General features: G+C 46.3%; 1 protein-coding gene across 5 annotated transcripts in view; it reads left to right on the top strand.

The window, feature by feature from the left end:
* The first annotated feature begins 973 nt into the window (after positions 1-973).
* The window catches only part of AGO1 (argonaute RISC component 1), a 37,902-nt gene continuing 22,034 nt past the window's right edge, over positions 974-16,841 (top strand). For 2 of the 5 annotated variants that reach the window (XM_045476699.1, XM_045476698.1), the window contains exons 1-8: positions 1,038-1,284; positions 6,659-6,842; positions 10,487-10,607; positions 11,043-11,224; positions 11,626-11,762; positions 11,987-12,121; positions 12,272-12,359; positions 12,967-13,114. In XM_045476699.1, coding sequence (XP_045332655.1) covers positions 1,260-1,284; positions 6,659-6,842; positions 10,487-10,607; positions 11,043-11,224; positions 11,626-11,762; positions 11,987-12,121; positions 12,272-12,359; positions 12,967-13,114 — 1,020 coding nt within the window. In that variant the 5' untranslated portion in view covers positions 1,038-1,259. Of the gene's footprint in view, positions 1,285-6,658; positions 6,843-10,486; positions 10,608-11,042; positions 11,225-11,543; positions 11,763-11,986; positions 12,122-12,271; positions 12,360-12,966; positions 13,115-16,841 lie in introns of those variants that run through there. The other 3 variants (XM_045476700.1, XM_045476697.1, XM_045476701.1) reach the window with 3 other exon arrangements.

Genomic DNA, 16,841 nt, shown 5'->3' on the forward strand with positions numbered 1-16,841 from the left:
TGTCCAGCATACACTTGGAAATATGAGTCTAAGACGTGGCTGGAGATAGAGATTTGGAGAGATAGTTGAGCCATAAGAATGGATGAGACCTTCAAGGGAAAAGTGGAGGGAGAAATGAAAAGAGAGCTGGATTTGAAACCACAGTGAACACTGTTATTCAGTGGGGCAGAAAGGCAACAGGGAGCCCTTGAAGAAGACTGAAAAGGATTTAGGCAATAGGAGACCTCAGAAAATTATGGAGTCTATGTAAGGCTCAAAAAGGAAGGGGAGGCCAGTCTCAGATGCCACGGAGAAATAATCAAAAATTATCTTTTGGATTTTGACACTAAAAGTATTTTAAGTGACGTGGTGAGTGCAGAAGCAGATTGACCGAATTCAGGGGTGAGCTCCGGATGAAAAAGCGGAGGCAGGTTCTTCCAAGGTCCCACAGATTGAACTCTGTAGCCACGCTTAAGTTGAGACTGTGACATCTTCCAGCGTAGGCAGGGTCTCTTTCGCATCTGTGGTCCCAGCGCCCAGCACACGGCCTGGAAGAGAGGGTGGCGTCAGTGAGTTCATTGACTAGGGACGGAGAAAGGCTTCGCGGAGGCAGTCTCTTTGCAGCCGAGGCTCGAAGGATGAGGGTGATTGGGAGGAGAGGTGGGAGGCAGGGCCCCTGGGTGATGGGGTGCTCCGAGTGTGTGAGGGGGACCTGGGAATGAGGTGGGGTTTCTGTGATGTGCGTGTGGTTGTGTGCAAATGGGAGGAGGCTGTGTGTAGATTTGGAGAGACCTATTTGGGTAAAAGACACAGGGCCAGAGCTGCTGCGGGGTGGGGGGGGGGGGGGGTGTTTCCCCTGCTCCACCCCACTTACGCTGCTGCGCGATTCCGCGGCGCCTCTACCGGAGCCCTCCCGCCAGGCTGCATGGCGATGGGTGACCGCCAGGGGCCGCTGCCTCGGGTCCCCGGTGCTCCCGCCCCTCTCCATTGGCCTTTGTTGCCGTCGGAGCGCCCCGCTTGACTCGTTCCCGTCCGCCCCCTGGGCCTGGCGGTCGCGCCTGCGCACTGGCAGCTGGCCGGGCGCTCGCTGGGGGAGCTGCTGCAGGCTCCGCGGCGGCGGCGGCAACGGAGGCTGCGGGGGCAGCGGCGCGAGCGGCCGGGCTTGGGGGGGGTGCCGAGCCCGGCCCGGAAGCCCGAGCAGCTAGAGTGCTGGGTACCTAGGCCCCTCACTCTGGACTCCACAGTCTCCGGGCCGCCTGACCTCCACACGGGTATATGGGATGGAAGCGGGACCCTCGGGAGCAGGTAAGGGCCCCTGGGAGTGGGAGACGGTGAGTGCCCCCAAGGACCGGGGGAATTCCCGCGTGAAGAGCAGGATTTCCGAGTGAGGGGAGGTTTCCTGAGTGAGGAGAGGGGCTTTTATGGGATGGGGGGCCCAGTTTGAAGGTGGCTGTGTGCAGTTCCGGGGGAAACCTTGTGAAGGAAGCCCTGAGACGCGGGCCGTTTATCAAAGCCGTTTATCCCACTCCTAGAGGTGGGAAGTAATCAGGGAGAAGGGCCTGAATGCACGTAAGGACTCCGGGAGATCCTGGGAGGCCTAGGGAGAGGCCCGGCAGGTGGCAGGGGGCGGGCTCCAGGTGTCCAGGATAGGAGGGGGTCACACAGATGGGCCCAGTGCTGCTGCATGCCGGGGGCGGGGGCTCATCCAGGCTGGGCTGGGCTACTGTCTCTTGGGAGAAGGCGCCAGAGCTGGGCTATGAGCTCCGCCCCAGCCGGGCCTGACGCGGGGGCGAGGGTCAGGGGGCGGTGGGTGGGGATCCAGTCCCGGGATTCCCCCCGTTGAGTCTGGGGAGCTGGAGCGGAGGCGCCTGAGCATGCGCGAAGGTGGCAACTTGAAGGGGCTGCCCGAAGTGGTGGGGGCGTGGCTGCCCGAATCCCCCCACCCCCCACCCCGCCTGATTTGGCTTGGAAAAAGGAGCCCGCTGATGGGATGCATTCTCTAAGGTTAAGCTGGCAGAGTGCAAATGGAAATTATCCCCTTCCCCATCTTTGGGGCTCTTACACTTGATCTTGGAAACCCTCAGTCACAATTTGCCAAGAACGGGTTGAAGGAAACTGCCAAAGTGCCGCCTTATGTCACTGGGATGAGGAAAGACTAGGACCAAGGCAATGTTCTGGCGGCGAGTCCTCCTTAGAAAAGGTGTTGGTTACTGAGGGACCAAGGCCGGGACCAGGTTTACCTGAAAGGGGTTGTCTGCCTGGTTTCCTCGTTTGTGGTCCAATAGTTTGTAGACGTGGGATCTTTTAATCCAAAGATTATGATTTTTCCATTGAAATGTCTCCTCAGGTGATAGCCTAATGTCTTTCTATATTTTGTGGCTTCTGTTCCTCACTGGGTATTTTTTCTTTTTCCTCTCTCTGCTCCCAAGAAACTGTCAAGGCCATGACATTAGACCCAAGGTTGCCAAGCTTGCCCTTTGTTTGGGGGAGGGGGAATCCCAGGTGGTAGCCTTAACTCCCTGGTATTCACAAGCAATCAGGAGGAAAGGAGATGAAAACAGGAGAAATTGGGGTAGGGTTGCCTCAAGAAGACCAGAGTCTCCAGGATAGGCTGTGGGGTAGTGGGACTTGCTGTGTCCTAGGTCTTTTTACCCTTTGATCAGAGGAGCATTCTGGATCTGGGAATCCTTTAGGTCTTGTCTCACTACCTCCTTCCATTTGCTCTAGAGGTGGATATAGGATTTCTATTTAGGACATGAGTTTCATTTCTGGTGGAAGAATCTCATTTTTGCCAGATCTTAACTTCCTCAAGGAAATAGCTCCTACCAACGTACCCAAGTTATCCGTTTAGTGATCTGCAAGTACTTTGTGACCACTTTCCCCAAAACAAAAGCAACCTTGTAAAGGCTATGTAGGTAGGTCTTCAGGTAGAGTGCAGGGAGCAACTGACTTCAGAAAACTACTTCCTCCTTCCCTCTGGCTTCTTTCTCCATTCTAGGAACTCTCCTGGTTTTCTAGGCTGGAGACTATTTGCAGCAACCTGTGTACTAGAGTAGGAGGAGGTCACAGAGGTCCAGATGGATTGCTGGGAGCTGGCACTCATATCAAACTGCTCATGATTTCTCCTGATGAATTCCTAATGGACTCTGGGGTGATGAAGAAATGGACTTTTTTGTTTGTTACAAGAGATAAACTTCTAGGGAAGGGACTAGAGCCTGGTATCTGGAGTTGGCTGTAGCTTAGTGGGATAGGCTTTGCCTCTTCAAAAGGTGTATTTGGAATTCATTCTGGAAGCTGTGAATGGCAGGAGCCTATAACTGCCTGCTTCCTAGGCCCAGACTTTTCTCTTGGAAGTTGGAGGACACAGTACACAAAACTAAAGGTATTGGTGCTGGCTTCACTGGACTTATGTCCCAGTGTGTTTTCTGTGCTCAGGTGTGTTCCACTCACATATACTGGATTGGAAGCTCCAGGAGGGTAGAGGTAATGTCTGATTTATCTGTGGAAATAGTGAGTGTCTAGGCCCTGAAACGAAGTACACATTTAGTAATTGAATCACATTCCAGTATGAACATAAATGGTTAAGCACATATATGGATATCTAATAAGTTGCGTATACTCATGTGTGGACAAATTCTTTTTCGGAGAGATTGGCCTTTTAATCTTTGCTTACTGGGCGGCTACCCCAGCCTTGAGTTTGTGTTTTGAATAGGCAGTCTGGCTCCTTAGGAGGTATGTGGGCCTCAGAACTACAGGGAAGGAATCTCTGAGCCAGACCTTTCAGCTCTGTTACTTTTCCTTCTCAGGGCTGGTTGGGATGGGGGAGGAGGAGTGTCCTTTTCATGGCCCCTCCCTCCTTGCTTTTGTCTGCAAGGAAGGGCCCCGCCCCTTTCCCCCAAGGCCCAAGCTTTGTCCTCTGTGCTGGGGCCCTCATCTGCATCACAAAGTGGCCGTCTGTCCCTGTCTGGGTTTGAAGGGAAGTGTCTCCCTTTCTCAGACTAAAAGCTGGGGGCAGGGTGGGGTAAGGGGAGGACTTTGTACAGCTCTAAGGCTTGCAGGGGGATGGGATGGGAGAGAGGCTCTCCCTTTTGCCTTCCCTAGTTTGGGGATGAAAGGGAAGGTGGGGGTTCTCCTGTTTTCCTAAAGCTTCCTTGGAGTGGAGGGTGCCTAAGGCTGAATTTGGTGTGTAGTCCTATTTCTGGGGAAGAGAAGCCTTTGAGGCTAGAGTGTCTGTCCCATCCCCCATTATTTCTACCCAGCCCCCAACTCTAGGGTATGTCTTTTTCCCAAGACTCCACAAATGATTATTCAGCCTGGGAGGCTAAGGAGATGAATGGAACATGAAAACTTGGGGAGGGGAAGGGTGTCTCTTACATCCACCAGGATGTTTATCTTGTTCAGGGTTTATAATTGTTTTTGAGCAGTTTGCAGGTGTTTTGTGTTTGTGTGCTATACATGCTTGTGTGTTCTTTGTGGTGTGTCTGAGGATCTGTTTGTTCATTCATTTATTGCCTGTATGTTGAACACCTATATGCTAGGAGGCAAGATACAGTCCTTGCTCTTGAATAACTCACAATCTAGGGTGGTGTGGGGTATGCATATAAAGGTAAACTGTCTAGGTGTAAGTGTGTGTTTAGGTGTGTATGACAGGAATGTGCCTTACTATGTGTCTGCATCTATCTATTGCTTGTGTGCAATTTCTGTCCAGCTCTTTCTGGGATAGGCACCCAGGTGCTAGTTAGTAGTTAGGCTTTCACTTCCCCATATGGCTGAGTCCTTGAAGGCCTTTTTCCCCCAGGCTGAGCCTTCATTTTTCTGTCTGTGTTTCCCTGTCTGCAGAGTGGGGCTGGGCTTGACAGGTGGTCAGAAGGAGACACAGCAGCTTAGCTCTGGGAATCGTGCCCCTCCCGTGAATGGTTCTGACCTCTTCCTGACCCCTAGCTGAGGATATGCCCCATCCCCCCAGCCTGGCCGACTGTGAAAGCAGAGCTCTGGTGTTGGGAGGTTCTGGGCTAGTTTATCCCTCTCTCCTCCCACCTGGGCTGGTCCTCTAATGGCAAGGACAATAGTAGCTATGGACAAAGGCTTCTCTTAGACAGCTTCCCTTTTTACTCCCTTTCCCCTCAAGCTAGAAAATAAAACCAGGGGCAGCAACCTAGCTGGTGGGAAGAGAGGAAAAGCAGTGGGAGCTGGCCTTGTCCTAGACTTTTCCCAAAGGGCCTGCTCTATCTTGAAATTGATCCCTTCTGCTACTGTCTGGGCCCTCTGTGTGGAAGGAGCTATGGCTGTGGAGAGCACCTTGTATTCTCCTTCCTGAAACAAGTATCTCATTATTCTCTAGCATGCTAATGGCCACCTCTCCTTCCCAAGTCCTCTACTGTAGCCTACTCTTGCCTCATTCTCCTGTGTTCTGCCAGTCTTCATTCCCTAGCTTTTTCTTTTGAACTTTTTTATTTATTGTCTCCCCAACTGCAGCCTTATTTCTTACTCACCTTCCCAACTCTAACCTATATGTTGCCCAGGCCCTAACTCCAGCCTTCCTAGATCAAGCCTCTTTCTGCTCTGACTTCCAATTGTGGCTCTTTGTCAGCTCCCTATTTCAGCCTGTCTCCTTTCTTTTGTCTCCAAACTCTGTTTTTTTTTAAAGCCTTTTCTGCTTTTTTGTCTCTCCAACCTCAGCCTTTCAGTGGCCTCAATCCTTTCTAAAACACCGTCTCCCCTCACATCTCCCTAGCCTGACCTTCTTTGGATCTTCCTCCCACCTACATTGCACAGGAGCATTAAGATGTTGCTGTTTCATGTTCAGGATGGTAATGAGTGAAGAGAGCATCTGGCTGGCAGAGAAGACAAGAATTCTTGGTCTACTAGATACCTGGTGGAGGCAGGTGTCTTACTCTAAAATAAGGAAGAGGGGCGCCTGGGTGGCGCAGTCGGTTAAGCGTCCGACTTCAGCCAGGTCACGATCTTGCGGTCCGTGAGTTCGAGCCCCGCGTCGGGCTCTGGGCTGATGGCTCAGAGCCTGGAGCCTGTTTCCGATTCTGTGTCTCCCTCTCTCTCTGCCCCTCCCCCGTTCATGCTCTGTCTCTCTCTGTCCCAAAAATAAATAAACGTTGAAAAAAAATAAAAAATAAAAAAAAATAAAAAATAAAATAAGGAAGAAAGTTTATTATTGGGAGCCAGATTTAGCCTCTCTACTTGACATATAATAGGAACGTATTAAATATTCACATGAATTTAAGGTAGATGACAAAGATAATTTTCCTAACTGGAGAGAGGTTTTTAAAAAAATGAATATGGAGAGACACGTGGTGGCCCAGTTGGTTAAGCGTTCAACTTCAGCTCAGGTCATGATCTAACACTTCATGAATTTGAGTCCTTCATTTGAGCAGTGTAGAGCCTGCTTCAGATCCTCTGTGTCCCTTTCTCTCTGCTCCTCCCTTGCTTGCTCGCTAGCTCTCTCTCAAAAATAAAGAAACATAAAAAAAAAAACCCCAAAAAAAACAAAAAACAAAAAACATGGATTGACTGAGCCAGTGGAACCCTTCAGTTGGGTTGGGTAGGCAGGAAAGAAGCTTCCCCTATACTTTCCTGTTCCTCTTCTGGGAGGCTTTGTGCCTTCTTTGATCAGAATGGTAAGGAGATGCCAGACTCTACCCTCACCAGCCTCTTTGTCTTGTAGCTGCAGGCGCCTACCTGCCCCCCCTGCAGCAGGTGTTCCAGGCACCTCGCCGGCCTGGCATTGGCACTGTGGGGAAACCAATCAAGCTTCTGGCCAATTACTTTGAGGTGGATATCCCTAAGATTGACGTCTACCACTACGAAGTGGATATCAAGCCGGATAAGTGTCCTCGCAGAGTCAACCGGTAAGTGATACACATCTAAGCCACCAAGTCCAGGAGTCTTTACTTTCCTGAGTCTCAGAATCTTGAGAGGATCCAGAGAAAACTGGTAGAGTATGATATCACCAGATTCAAGGAAGTTTTTGAGGAGGTTTAGGTAAGGTAAGTGTTGAAAAATGTCATTGAATTTGGCTCTGTGGAGATAATTGGTGCCTTTTGCAGAGCAGTTTTAGCAGATTAGTTGGGCTAGTAATCTGTAGTCAGTTGAGGGATCAATGGAAGGTAATGTGGTAGGTATTGTGAGAGCAGATTGCCTTTTCGAGATAGCTTACAGTGAAGCATGCGGAGAGAGAATATGTTGGTTAGAGAGGATTTATAGAGGTCAGTACAATGTGTTGCATGTTGCAGTGTTTGTTAAAATGAATGAATGAAAGGTTTTTAAGAACGAGACATGGATATGCTTATAAACTGAGGAGAAGTTGTTGGAGAAAGAGGTTAAAGGTACAGGACAGAGAGGAGATGAATGAGTTTCCTCTCATTGCTAAGTCAGGAGGACATTACAGGATACATAGTTGGAGGAATTAGCCTTAGAAGAAGCAATATTTCTTTACCAAATTAACTAATTTCATTATTATTTGAAAACTACATATGTACAAAGTAAGAAAAAAGTTAAAATATTAAAAAAAGAATAGCAGTGAAAAATATCTCCTCTTATACTCTGGTCTCTAGTCCCTGAGTCCCTTTCCCTAGAGACATTCATTGTTACCATTCTTGAGTATGTTTCCATATATTTTTGTATGCATATGCAAGCATATGTGTATATAGAACATTTTTTAAATGCACAAAATGTAGAATCCTATATGCCTTGTTCTGCACCTTTTTTCCATTGAACAGTATGTATCAGTACATGCATATCTGCCTTTTGCATAGCATCATAGATATTCCATTGAATGGATGTATTATAACTTATTTAATAAATCTGTTGAGGAACATTTAGGTTTAGCTTAAACTTTTGCTACAAAAGTGAAACTGTTGGATATTATTAAACATAGATACATTTTTTTCACTCAAATATGAATGTATAGGATAAAGTTCTAAGAGTAGAATTGCTGGCATAATACTTTGAAAAATTTTGAGGGGTGCCTGGGTGGCTCAGTTGGTTAAGCGTCCGAGTTCAGCTCAGGTCATGATCTGGAGGTTTGTGAGTTTGAGCCCCACATTGGGCTCTGGGCTGACCGCTTGGAGCCTGAAGCCTGCTTCGGATTCTGTATGTGTGTGTGTCTCTCTCTCCACCTCTGCTCTGCTCATGCTCTGTCTCTCTCTCAAAAATAAACATTACAAAATTTTTTTTGAGGGACACCTGGGTAGCTCAGTCGGTTAGCATTTGAGTCTTGATTTCAGCTCGGGTTGTGTTCTTATGTTTTGTGGATTTGAGCCCCACATTGGGCTCTGTGCTGACAGTGCAGAGCCTGCTTGGGATTCTTTCTCTCCCTGTCTCTGCTGCTGCCCCTCCCACCCCCATTAAATAAATAAACTTAAAAAAGAAAGAAATTTTGAGATATTACCAATTTTTGTTTTAGGGTAAGTTGTACCAATTTATACTCCCATCATCAAAGTATCAGAGTGCCCCTTCCCATAACTGCACCCATCCAGTATATTGGATTTTTTGACCTTTGGAATTATGATAAGTAGAAAATTATATCTTGGTCCAGTTTTATTTTCTAAAAAGTTTTTAAAGTAATCTCTGTGCCCATTGTGGGGCTTGAACTCACAAACCTGAGATCAAGAGTTGCATGTTCTACTGACTGAGCCAGCCAGGTGCCCCAGTCTTGGTCTAATTTTAAATTGTGTTTCTCTAATGAGTGAAGTTGAACATATTTTCATATTTTTAAAAATTATATATGGAAGGGAAATTTCAAATGTGAGAGGAAAAATAGGAAAAGAGGTGTGCATATGTACATATGTTTATATGTCTGGGAACTTGAAGGTATCCTTGCCTATTTTGTGCTATACTATTTAGTAATTAGAGGTGTTTTGTTTTGTTGTTGTTTTTAATGTTTGTTAATTTTTGAGAGAGGGCACAAGCTGGAGAGGGGCAAAGAGAGAGGGAGACAGAAGATCTGAGGCAGGCTCTGCGCTGTCAGCACAGAGCCCCATGCTGGGCTTGAACCAATAAACTGTGAAATCATGACCTGAGCTGAAGTCCTGAGCAGGAAAGGGACAGAGAAAGAGGGAGACACAGAACCTGAAGCAGGCACCAGGCTCTGAGCTGTTGGCACAGAGCCTGACACGGGACTCGAACTCACGAGCCGTGAGATCACGACCTGAGCTGAAGTCAGAGGCTTAACTGACTGAGCCACCCAGGTGCCCCTAGAGTTGCTTTTTTTTTTCAACGTTTATTTATTTTGGGGACAGAGAGAGACAGAGCATGAACGGGGGAGGGGCAGAGAGAGAGGGAGACACAGAATCGGAAACAGGCTCCAGGCTCTGAGCCATCAGCCCAGAGCCTGACGCGGGGCTCGAACTCACGGACCGCGAGATCGTGACCTGGCTGAAGTCGGACGCTTAACCGACTGTGCCACCCAGGCGCCCCTAGAGTTGCTTTTTGATTGGAGGTAGGAATGGGTTCTGGGGTTAGAGGGTAGAGGAGAAAGTTTGGCAGTCTGTAAGGAATGAAAGTGATTAGGGACATTAAAGAGATTGCTCGGTAGCACTAAAGCCTAATTGGGATTGAAACCATGTGCTTATAGTTGCTTACAATGTACAATTTGAGTCTTTTTATCAGTAGTATTTAAGAGCTTTGGTTTAGAAAGTGAAGAGGTCACATAGTTGGATGGATGGTATTTTGAAGGCTAGATGGGCACTCTGGGATCTTAGTGGCAGAGGACAGGAAGTGAAATCAAGAAAGAGATGATAATGAGGTGATAGTGGGGTGGTAGGACTAAGGGCTTCAGAGAGATGGACGAGATGGGGTTCTTCTTCCATAGTTTAGTCCTATTCTAATTCAGATCTCTTCCTCTTTACCTTTTTTGTTTTTTTTTTAATGTTTATTTTTTGAGAGACAAAGCATGAGTGTGGGAGGGGCAGAGAGAGAGGTAGTTGCAGAATCTGAAGCAGGCTCCAGACTTTGAGCAGTCAGCACAGAACCCGACATGGGGCTTGACCTCACCAACTGTGAGATCATGACCTGAGCCGAAGTCGGACATTTAACCGACTGAGCCACCCAGGCGTCCCTCATCTACCTTTTATATGTCTCAGCTCGGGGATTGGAGCTGTCTGGATTCTATTCCTGATTCTAGATAGACCCTGGGAGTAATCCCCTTTCCCCTCTGCCTCCTTCTCTGCTCAGAAGGCACTCGTACCTACCTACTCTTTTAGATCCTTCAGAGTTGGGATCCTCTAGAGATCTGAGAACCAGAAACATCCCTTGATAGCTTGTTAGAACTGTAGAATTTCAGGCTTTGCTCTAGACTTGAATTAGAATCTCCATTTTAATAAAATCTCCAGGTGATTCATATGAATGTTGACGTTTGAGAAGCACTGCTATAGAGTAGATGAGATTAGAGTAGCTGTTAGGAGGGGATGGACATTACCCAAACGTTGAATTACTTCCAAGAGCTTGAAGTAGTAGTCTCTCAGCTTCTACAGGCTGCTCCTATCCCCCACAGGGAAGTGGTGGAATACATGGTCCAGCATTTCAAGCCTCAGATCTTTGGTGATCGCAAGCCTGTGTATGATGGGAAGAAGAACATTTACACTGTCACAGCACTGCCCATTGGCAATGAACGGGTAAGTTGGGAGTCAGACTAGACCTGTGTCAGGGGTCTGGGGTGGGACAGAACTCGTTTAAGCCTATTAGAGTTTGGCAGTCTAGAAATCCTTTTCATCTTTTATGATGAGAAAGTGTGTATTAGGGTGAGGGATGGGTAGATGCTGATGTTTATTTAGCTTACTGTATGTCTGTCCCTACCCAAACAGACTGAGATTAGACTTAAAATAGACCTAAAGGACTTCTGCTAGGTGTGGTTGAGAGGGACAGAAGCACTGAACTAAGGTGGCTAGAGACTAAATGGCTGAATTTCCTCTGAAGTCTTCACTGTGAGCCCCTATCAGTTTAAGGAGCAGATTCTTGGCAGATCTGTGTGGTTGGGGACAGTTGGGGCAACACCAGGAATGTTGGATTGTTGGAAAGCATTGGCAATCCTTCACTCCTTTCTTTTGAAGGTTGACTTTGAGGTGACAATCCCTGGGGAAGGGAAGGATCGAATCTTCAAGGTCTCCATCAAGTGGCTAGCTATTGTTAGCTGGCGCATGCTCCATGAGGCCCTGGTTAGTGGCCAGATCCCTGTTCCCTTGGAGTCTGTGCAAGCCCTGGATGTGGCCATGAGGCACCTGGCATCCATGAGGTACTGGGTGTAGTTAGTATCTGGGCTAGTAGTGGTGGCAGAACTGCTATGTGGGGTTGGGGGGTAAAATGAGCACATACTAAGGTCCCACAGTATGCCTTTCAAATAAAACATTCTTTGAAGCCCTACCATATGCCAAGTGGTATGCATATACATTTAGGTGGTTTAAAGCCTTGGCCCTGTCCCTTTTAGATATCTTTGGACCTTCACCCCATCTGTCCCTGCAGGACAGAGAAAGGATAGAGACTTGCACAAGGTCAGTCATACAACTAGTAAAGGATCAGAGCTGGAATTAAAGCCCTGGTGTCCTGCCTTCCAGGCCAGGGCTCCTCCGTGCCCAGGATGCCTCACAGGGTGGGGGCCTGTGCCCGAGGGACCAGTTCTCTGCCTGTCCCTGCCAGGTACACCCCCGTGGGCCGCTCCTTCTTCTCACCGCCTGAGGGCTACTACCACCCGCTGGGGGGTGGGCGCGAGGTCTGGTTCGGCTTTCACCAGTCTGTGCGCCCTGCCATGTGGAAGATGATGCTCAACATTGACGGTGAGTGGGGAGAGCTATGGAGCCAGGGGCACCCTGAGTCCAGTGACCACACTCCCAGCCTCATCCCTCCCAGCTCTGCAACCACAGTCCTAGTCTAATCCCTAAAGCCCTGGTACCCCTCCCCCATCCCGATACCCTATAAGGAAGAGGGTGTAAAGAACAGTGCCTCCATTTATACTGAAAGACTGAACCTAAGTTGAGCTCTACCCACCCTGTCCCCACAGTCTCAGCCACTGCCTTCTATAAGGCGCAGCCAGTGATTGAGTTCATGTGTGAGGTGCTGGACATCAGGAACATAGATGAGCAGCCCAAACCCCTCACGGACTCTCAGCGTGTGCGCTTCACCAAGGAGATCAAAGGTGAGGACCCAACCAGGTGGGGAAGGGAAACGGCACTACTTTCTCTTTAGTCCTAAAAGGAAATCCCCTTGGGATATGTTCAGGGGAGAGGCCAAGCCTGGTTGCATGAACAGCCTTTTCCAACCCTGACTGGCAGTGTGTGTATCCCAGGTCTGAAGGTGGAAGTGACCCACTGTGGACAGATGAAGAGGAAATACCGTGTGTGTAATGTTACCCGCCGCCCTGCCAGCCATCAGACGTGAGTTGACAGGCTGCTAAGCCATACCATTAGTGGAAGAGAGCTGATATTTCAGCATACTCCTTTCACTTCCTATGCCCTCCCCCATTGGTCCTGAGGATGAGCCCTGTTTTTCAAGATAAACTTTGGTATCCCTCCTCCAACCTTCCCAGATCCTTGATACTCTCCTTACCATTTTTACCTTCTTGGTCTCCACCTCTCCTCCTTGGTCCTTTATTATGGAGCAGGAGTCTTCCCCTGACTGCTGTCTCAGTTCTGTTCTTTCTCAACTTACTCTTCCACCTGAAAGAGAAAGCTAGGCTCCTGGGCTCATTCCATCTACCTTCTTGACCTTAGACTACTGGTCTGTGAGTGCCTATTGGATACTGGGCTTTATGCTCAGCACTAGAAATGCAAATGAGTCAGATATGGTCTTGACTGTTGTGGAACTTGCCTCTCAAATCTTTGGCTTTACTCTGGGAGCCCTGTATTGCCTGCTTTCCCATGAGTGGCAATGCTCAGAGTCTGGATAGGGATGAAACCAAGTCTGGGACTTCCCATGGTTGTAAGTCTAAAGAGGTGGGATTAAATGCTGGGCCCTGACACCTTTTTCCCTTCACCCAAACAGGTTTCCCTTGCAGTTGGAGAGTGGACAGACTGTGGAGTGCACAGTGGCACAGTATTTCAAGCAGAAATATAACCTTCAGCTCAAGTATCCCCACCTGCCCTGCCTGCAAGTTGGCCAGGAACAAAAGCATACCTACCTGCCCCTAGAGGTGAGGCTGCCAAGTAATGGCTGGGCTGGAGAACAAGCACTGTACCTGCGCACTGATCATAAGAGTTCTGTTCTTCCATTCGTAGTCTCTTACTCTCATTTTGAAGTTAGGAAAATTGACATTCTGAGAGGTATGAGGTCATTCTGTGAAATGTAGGCCCCATTCTTACCTGCTACGTTCTTTCATTATCCCTCATCCTGCTCTCATGTTCTTTCAGGACTGCCAGGCAGAGGTAAAAGCTGTGTTTACTATTTAATAAATAATTAGTTCATTCAGGACAGATATTTCAGATACCCACATTCATGTCCTTTTAATTTCTCTTACCCTGTCTGGAGCTGGGGATCCTAAATGACCTAGAGATGTAAGTATACCTTATTTTGCAGAAAATGGAGATAGGTATTACCTATAACGTGAATTCTATTCATGTTATCAATGTGATGATCAATGTGTCCTTTTGAAAAAGTTTTAGTCCCAAGATCGTATTTTTATGCTTCAGACCTTTGAAATCCTGCAATTAAAGAATAGTAATGCTATTTAAGCCACAGAATACAAATGCAGAGTCATTGGGCTGTATTTGATTTGGTATACACACACTAGCCAAAATGTCTTTGGAGAAATTATTGCTGACTACTTCATTGTTTAGTCTAGTGCTACCCAAAATGTGGTCTGTAGACCAATAGCATAGATATTACCTGGGTAGGAGCTTGTTTGAAATGCAGAATCTTAGGTTCCACCTAGAACTATTGAATCAAAATCTGTCTTAACAGAATCCAAAGAGGACTCATGAACATTAAAATTGGAGAAGCACTAACCTAGAATGACATCTTACTCTGTTCCCATAGCAGGAGTCAGATAGCTGAGACCAAAGCTCAAGCCTTCTGTGAGCTTCTAGGATTAAAAAAAAATTTTTTTTTTATGTTGATTTCATTTTTGAGAGACAGAGAGAGACAGAGTGCAAATGAGGGAAAGACAGAGAGAGAGGGAGACACAATTCAGAGAAGGCCGCAAGCTCTGAGCTGTCAGCACAGAGCCTGATGCAGGGCTCAAAGCCGTGAACTGCAAGATCATGACCTGAGCCAAAGTCAGATGCTTAACTGACTGAACCACCCAGGAGCCCCTAGGATTTTAGAACTAGCCAGAGGGAATTAGCCTGAGAAGCAATGAGATCCCAAAACCCAAGAATTCTGACTTTAGTTAATAGCTGATGATACCTGGAAAGTGAGAGGAAGGCAGTATGTTCTTTTGAGGTGTAAACAAGAGTCTTCAGGGACAATCCCAGCTTAGGCTATCTACTGTAAGCTAAATTATGTTAAATATATTGTCAGCAAATTAACATTACTTTTGTTGAAACATTAGTTTCCAAGGGGAATAATTTATATAATGTATATTTTTATTCTTGTTGTTTATTTAACAAATATTTATTGAGCTCCTACCGTGTGTCATATGCTCTTTTAGGTGCCTGGAATGTAGAGATTAACAAGACAGACAAGGTCTCTGCTGTCATGGAGCTTACGTTCTAGAAGGGGGAGATAGACAATAAATTGATAAATAAGATAGTTTCAGATGGTGGTAAGTGGTATAAGAATAATAAAACAGATTACGGGGATAGAGGTAAAGGAGGAGGGGGTTGGAGAGCCACTTTAGTTATTGTACTCAGGGAGGTCCTTTTGTAGGAGACATTTGAGTCCTAAACTATGAGATAGAACCCACCTCGTAATAACCTGAGGGAAGAACCTTTCAGGCAGGAGGTAAATAATAAGTACAAAGGCTCTAAAGCAGCAGGGAACTTGGATTTTTTGAGAAATAGAGAGAAGGCCATAGTGGCTGGCATATGGTATATGAGGGGAAAAGTAGTAGGGGATGATTTCAGAGAGAGGTACAGGGTTTTATCATGTAGGCTTTTATAGCCAAGTGGGATTTTTTTAAGAATAACTTTATCGAAATATAATCCATATACCATAAAATTTACCCTCTTCAAATGTACAATTCAGTGGTTTTTAGTATATTCAGAGTTGTATAACCATCATCATTATCTGATTGTAAAACATTTTCATCATCCCCAGAAGAAAACCCATACCCATTAGCAGTCACTTACATTCCTACTCTCTACCAACCAGCCCCTAGTAACCACTAATCTATTTCTGTCTTTGTGCATTTGTCTATTATGGACATTTCATATGAATGGAATTATATATGGCTTTCTTTTGACTGGCATATTCACTTAGCATAATGTCTTCAAGGTTCATTATACTGTAGCATGTGTCAGAATTTTCCTCCTTTTTAAGGCTGAATAATATTCTATGTATATACCACTTTTAAAAAAATGCATTCATTCATTGATGGACACTTAGGTTGTTTCTACTTGTTTAGCTGTTATGAATAATGCTGCTATGATTATATGTGTACAGTATTCATTCTAGTCTCTGCTTTCACTTTTTTTGAGTATATACTCAGAAGTGGATTTACTGAATCATGGTAATTCTGTGTTTAATTTTTTGAGGAATCCCCATACTGTTTTCAACAGTGGCTGTACCATTTTACATTCCACCAGCAATGCACAAGAGTTTCAATTTCTCCACATCCTTGCTTTAGTCTTTTCCTAGTGTTGATTCTGTAGCTGAAATCATCAATCAAGAATGCTACAACTTTAAGGTGCTTTTAAGAGAGCAACCTCGTATTTTTTGACAATTCTGGATTTTTATTAATTGAATTGACTAATTTGTGTATTCTTTGGGATATGGAATTTAAAGGCAGGTGACTTTGTTCTGCGTTTCCCTATCATTGTTCGGCATGAAGTTTGGAAATTAGAAGGAAAACCAGCACTTACATAGTGTTGGCCCTGTGGGAACAAGTTATATATTTCATTTTGTCTGAATCCTCACAACAACCCCCATAGATAGCTAATGCTTTCTCCCATAACTGAAATTAAAGAAGCATAGTTTCAGAGTAGTTAAGAGACCTGCCTAAGGTAATATCACCTAGAAATGGCAAAGCTGGGCTTCAGATTCAAATCTTCCCAACCTGCTGGCTCTCTCTACTCTCCAAAAAGGTTTCCTGTTCATGGCATCCTGAATATAGTATATTGGGGAATGGAAGTCTTTCACATTGCTAGAAAGTCTTTTCTGATCTCCACTGTGTTCTCTTGGGCCCCAAACAGAGGAACACATGACAGGATATTCCTCACACCAACAGAGGATGCTGTCAGCCAACTGAGACAGTGATTTCTGTAGTCCAGGGCTCAGTGATCATCTGTAGGCTGGGGCTCACGCATTAAGAATCATTTCTAGTTTTCCTGGTGAGTTGCAGGGGAGCAACTGACTGCTTGTCACCATTGGAGAGCTGTCTATTACCTTAAGAATCCAGTTTGTGTATATTGAGTTTTTTAGTATGCAGAAGAGCTGTTTACTGGGTCATTTGGTAAATAATAATTTATGCTAGAGTTTACTGAGTGTTTACTGTGTTCCAGAATTGTACTCAGTCCTTTAAGTGCTTTATTTTATTTAGTCTCCAAACAGCCCTATGAGTTTGTTTCTGTTCTCCCCAATTAACATGAGACCTGGGCCCAGATCTGGCTCTGGATCCCAACCTCTTAATGACAAAGTGGCTATATTGCCTTTGTATTGCAAGTGGGTATTTTCTAACTTACCTATCTCTGCACAGGGGATTTTGCAGTCCCCTTCCCAGGGCTGACAGCCAAGGTCTCTTCCCTTATTGTGGGGCTCTGGGT

Source organism: Leopardus geoffroyi, chromosome C1 (assembly GCF_018350155.1).
Source record: "Leopardus geoffroyi isolate Oge1 chromosome C1, O.geoffroyi_Oge1_pat1.0, whole genome shotgun sequence".
Classification (NCBI taxonomy): domain Eukaryota; kingdom Metazoa; phylum Chordata; class Mammalia; order Carnivora; family Felidae; genus Leopardus; species Leopardus geoffroyi.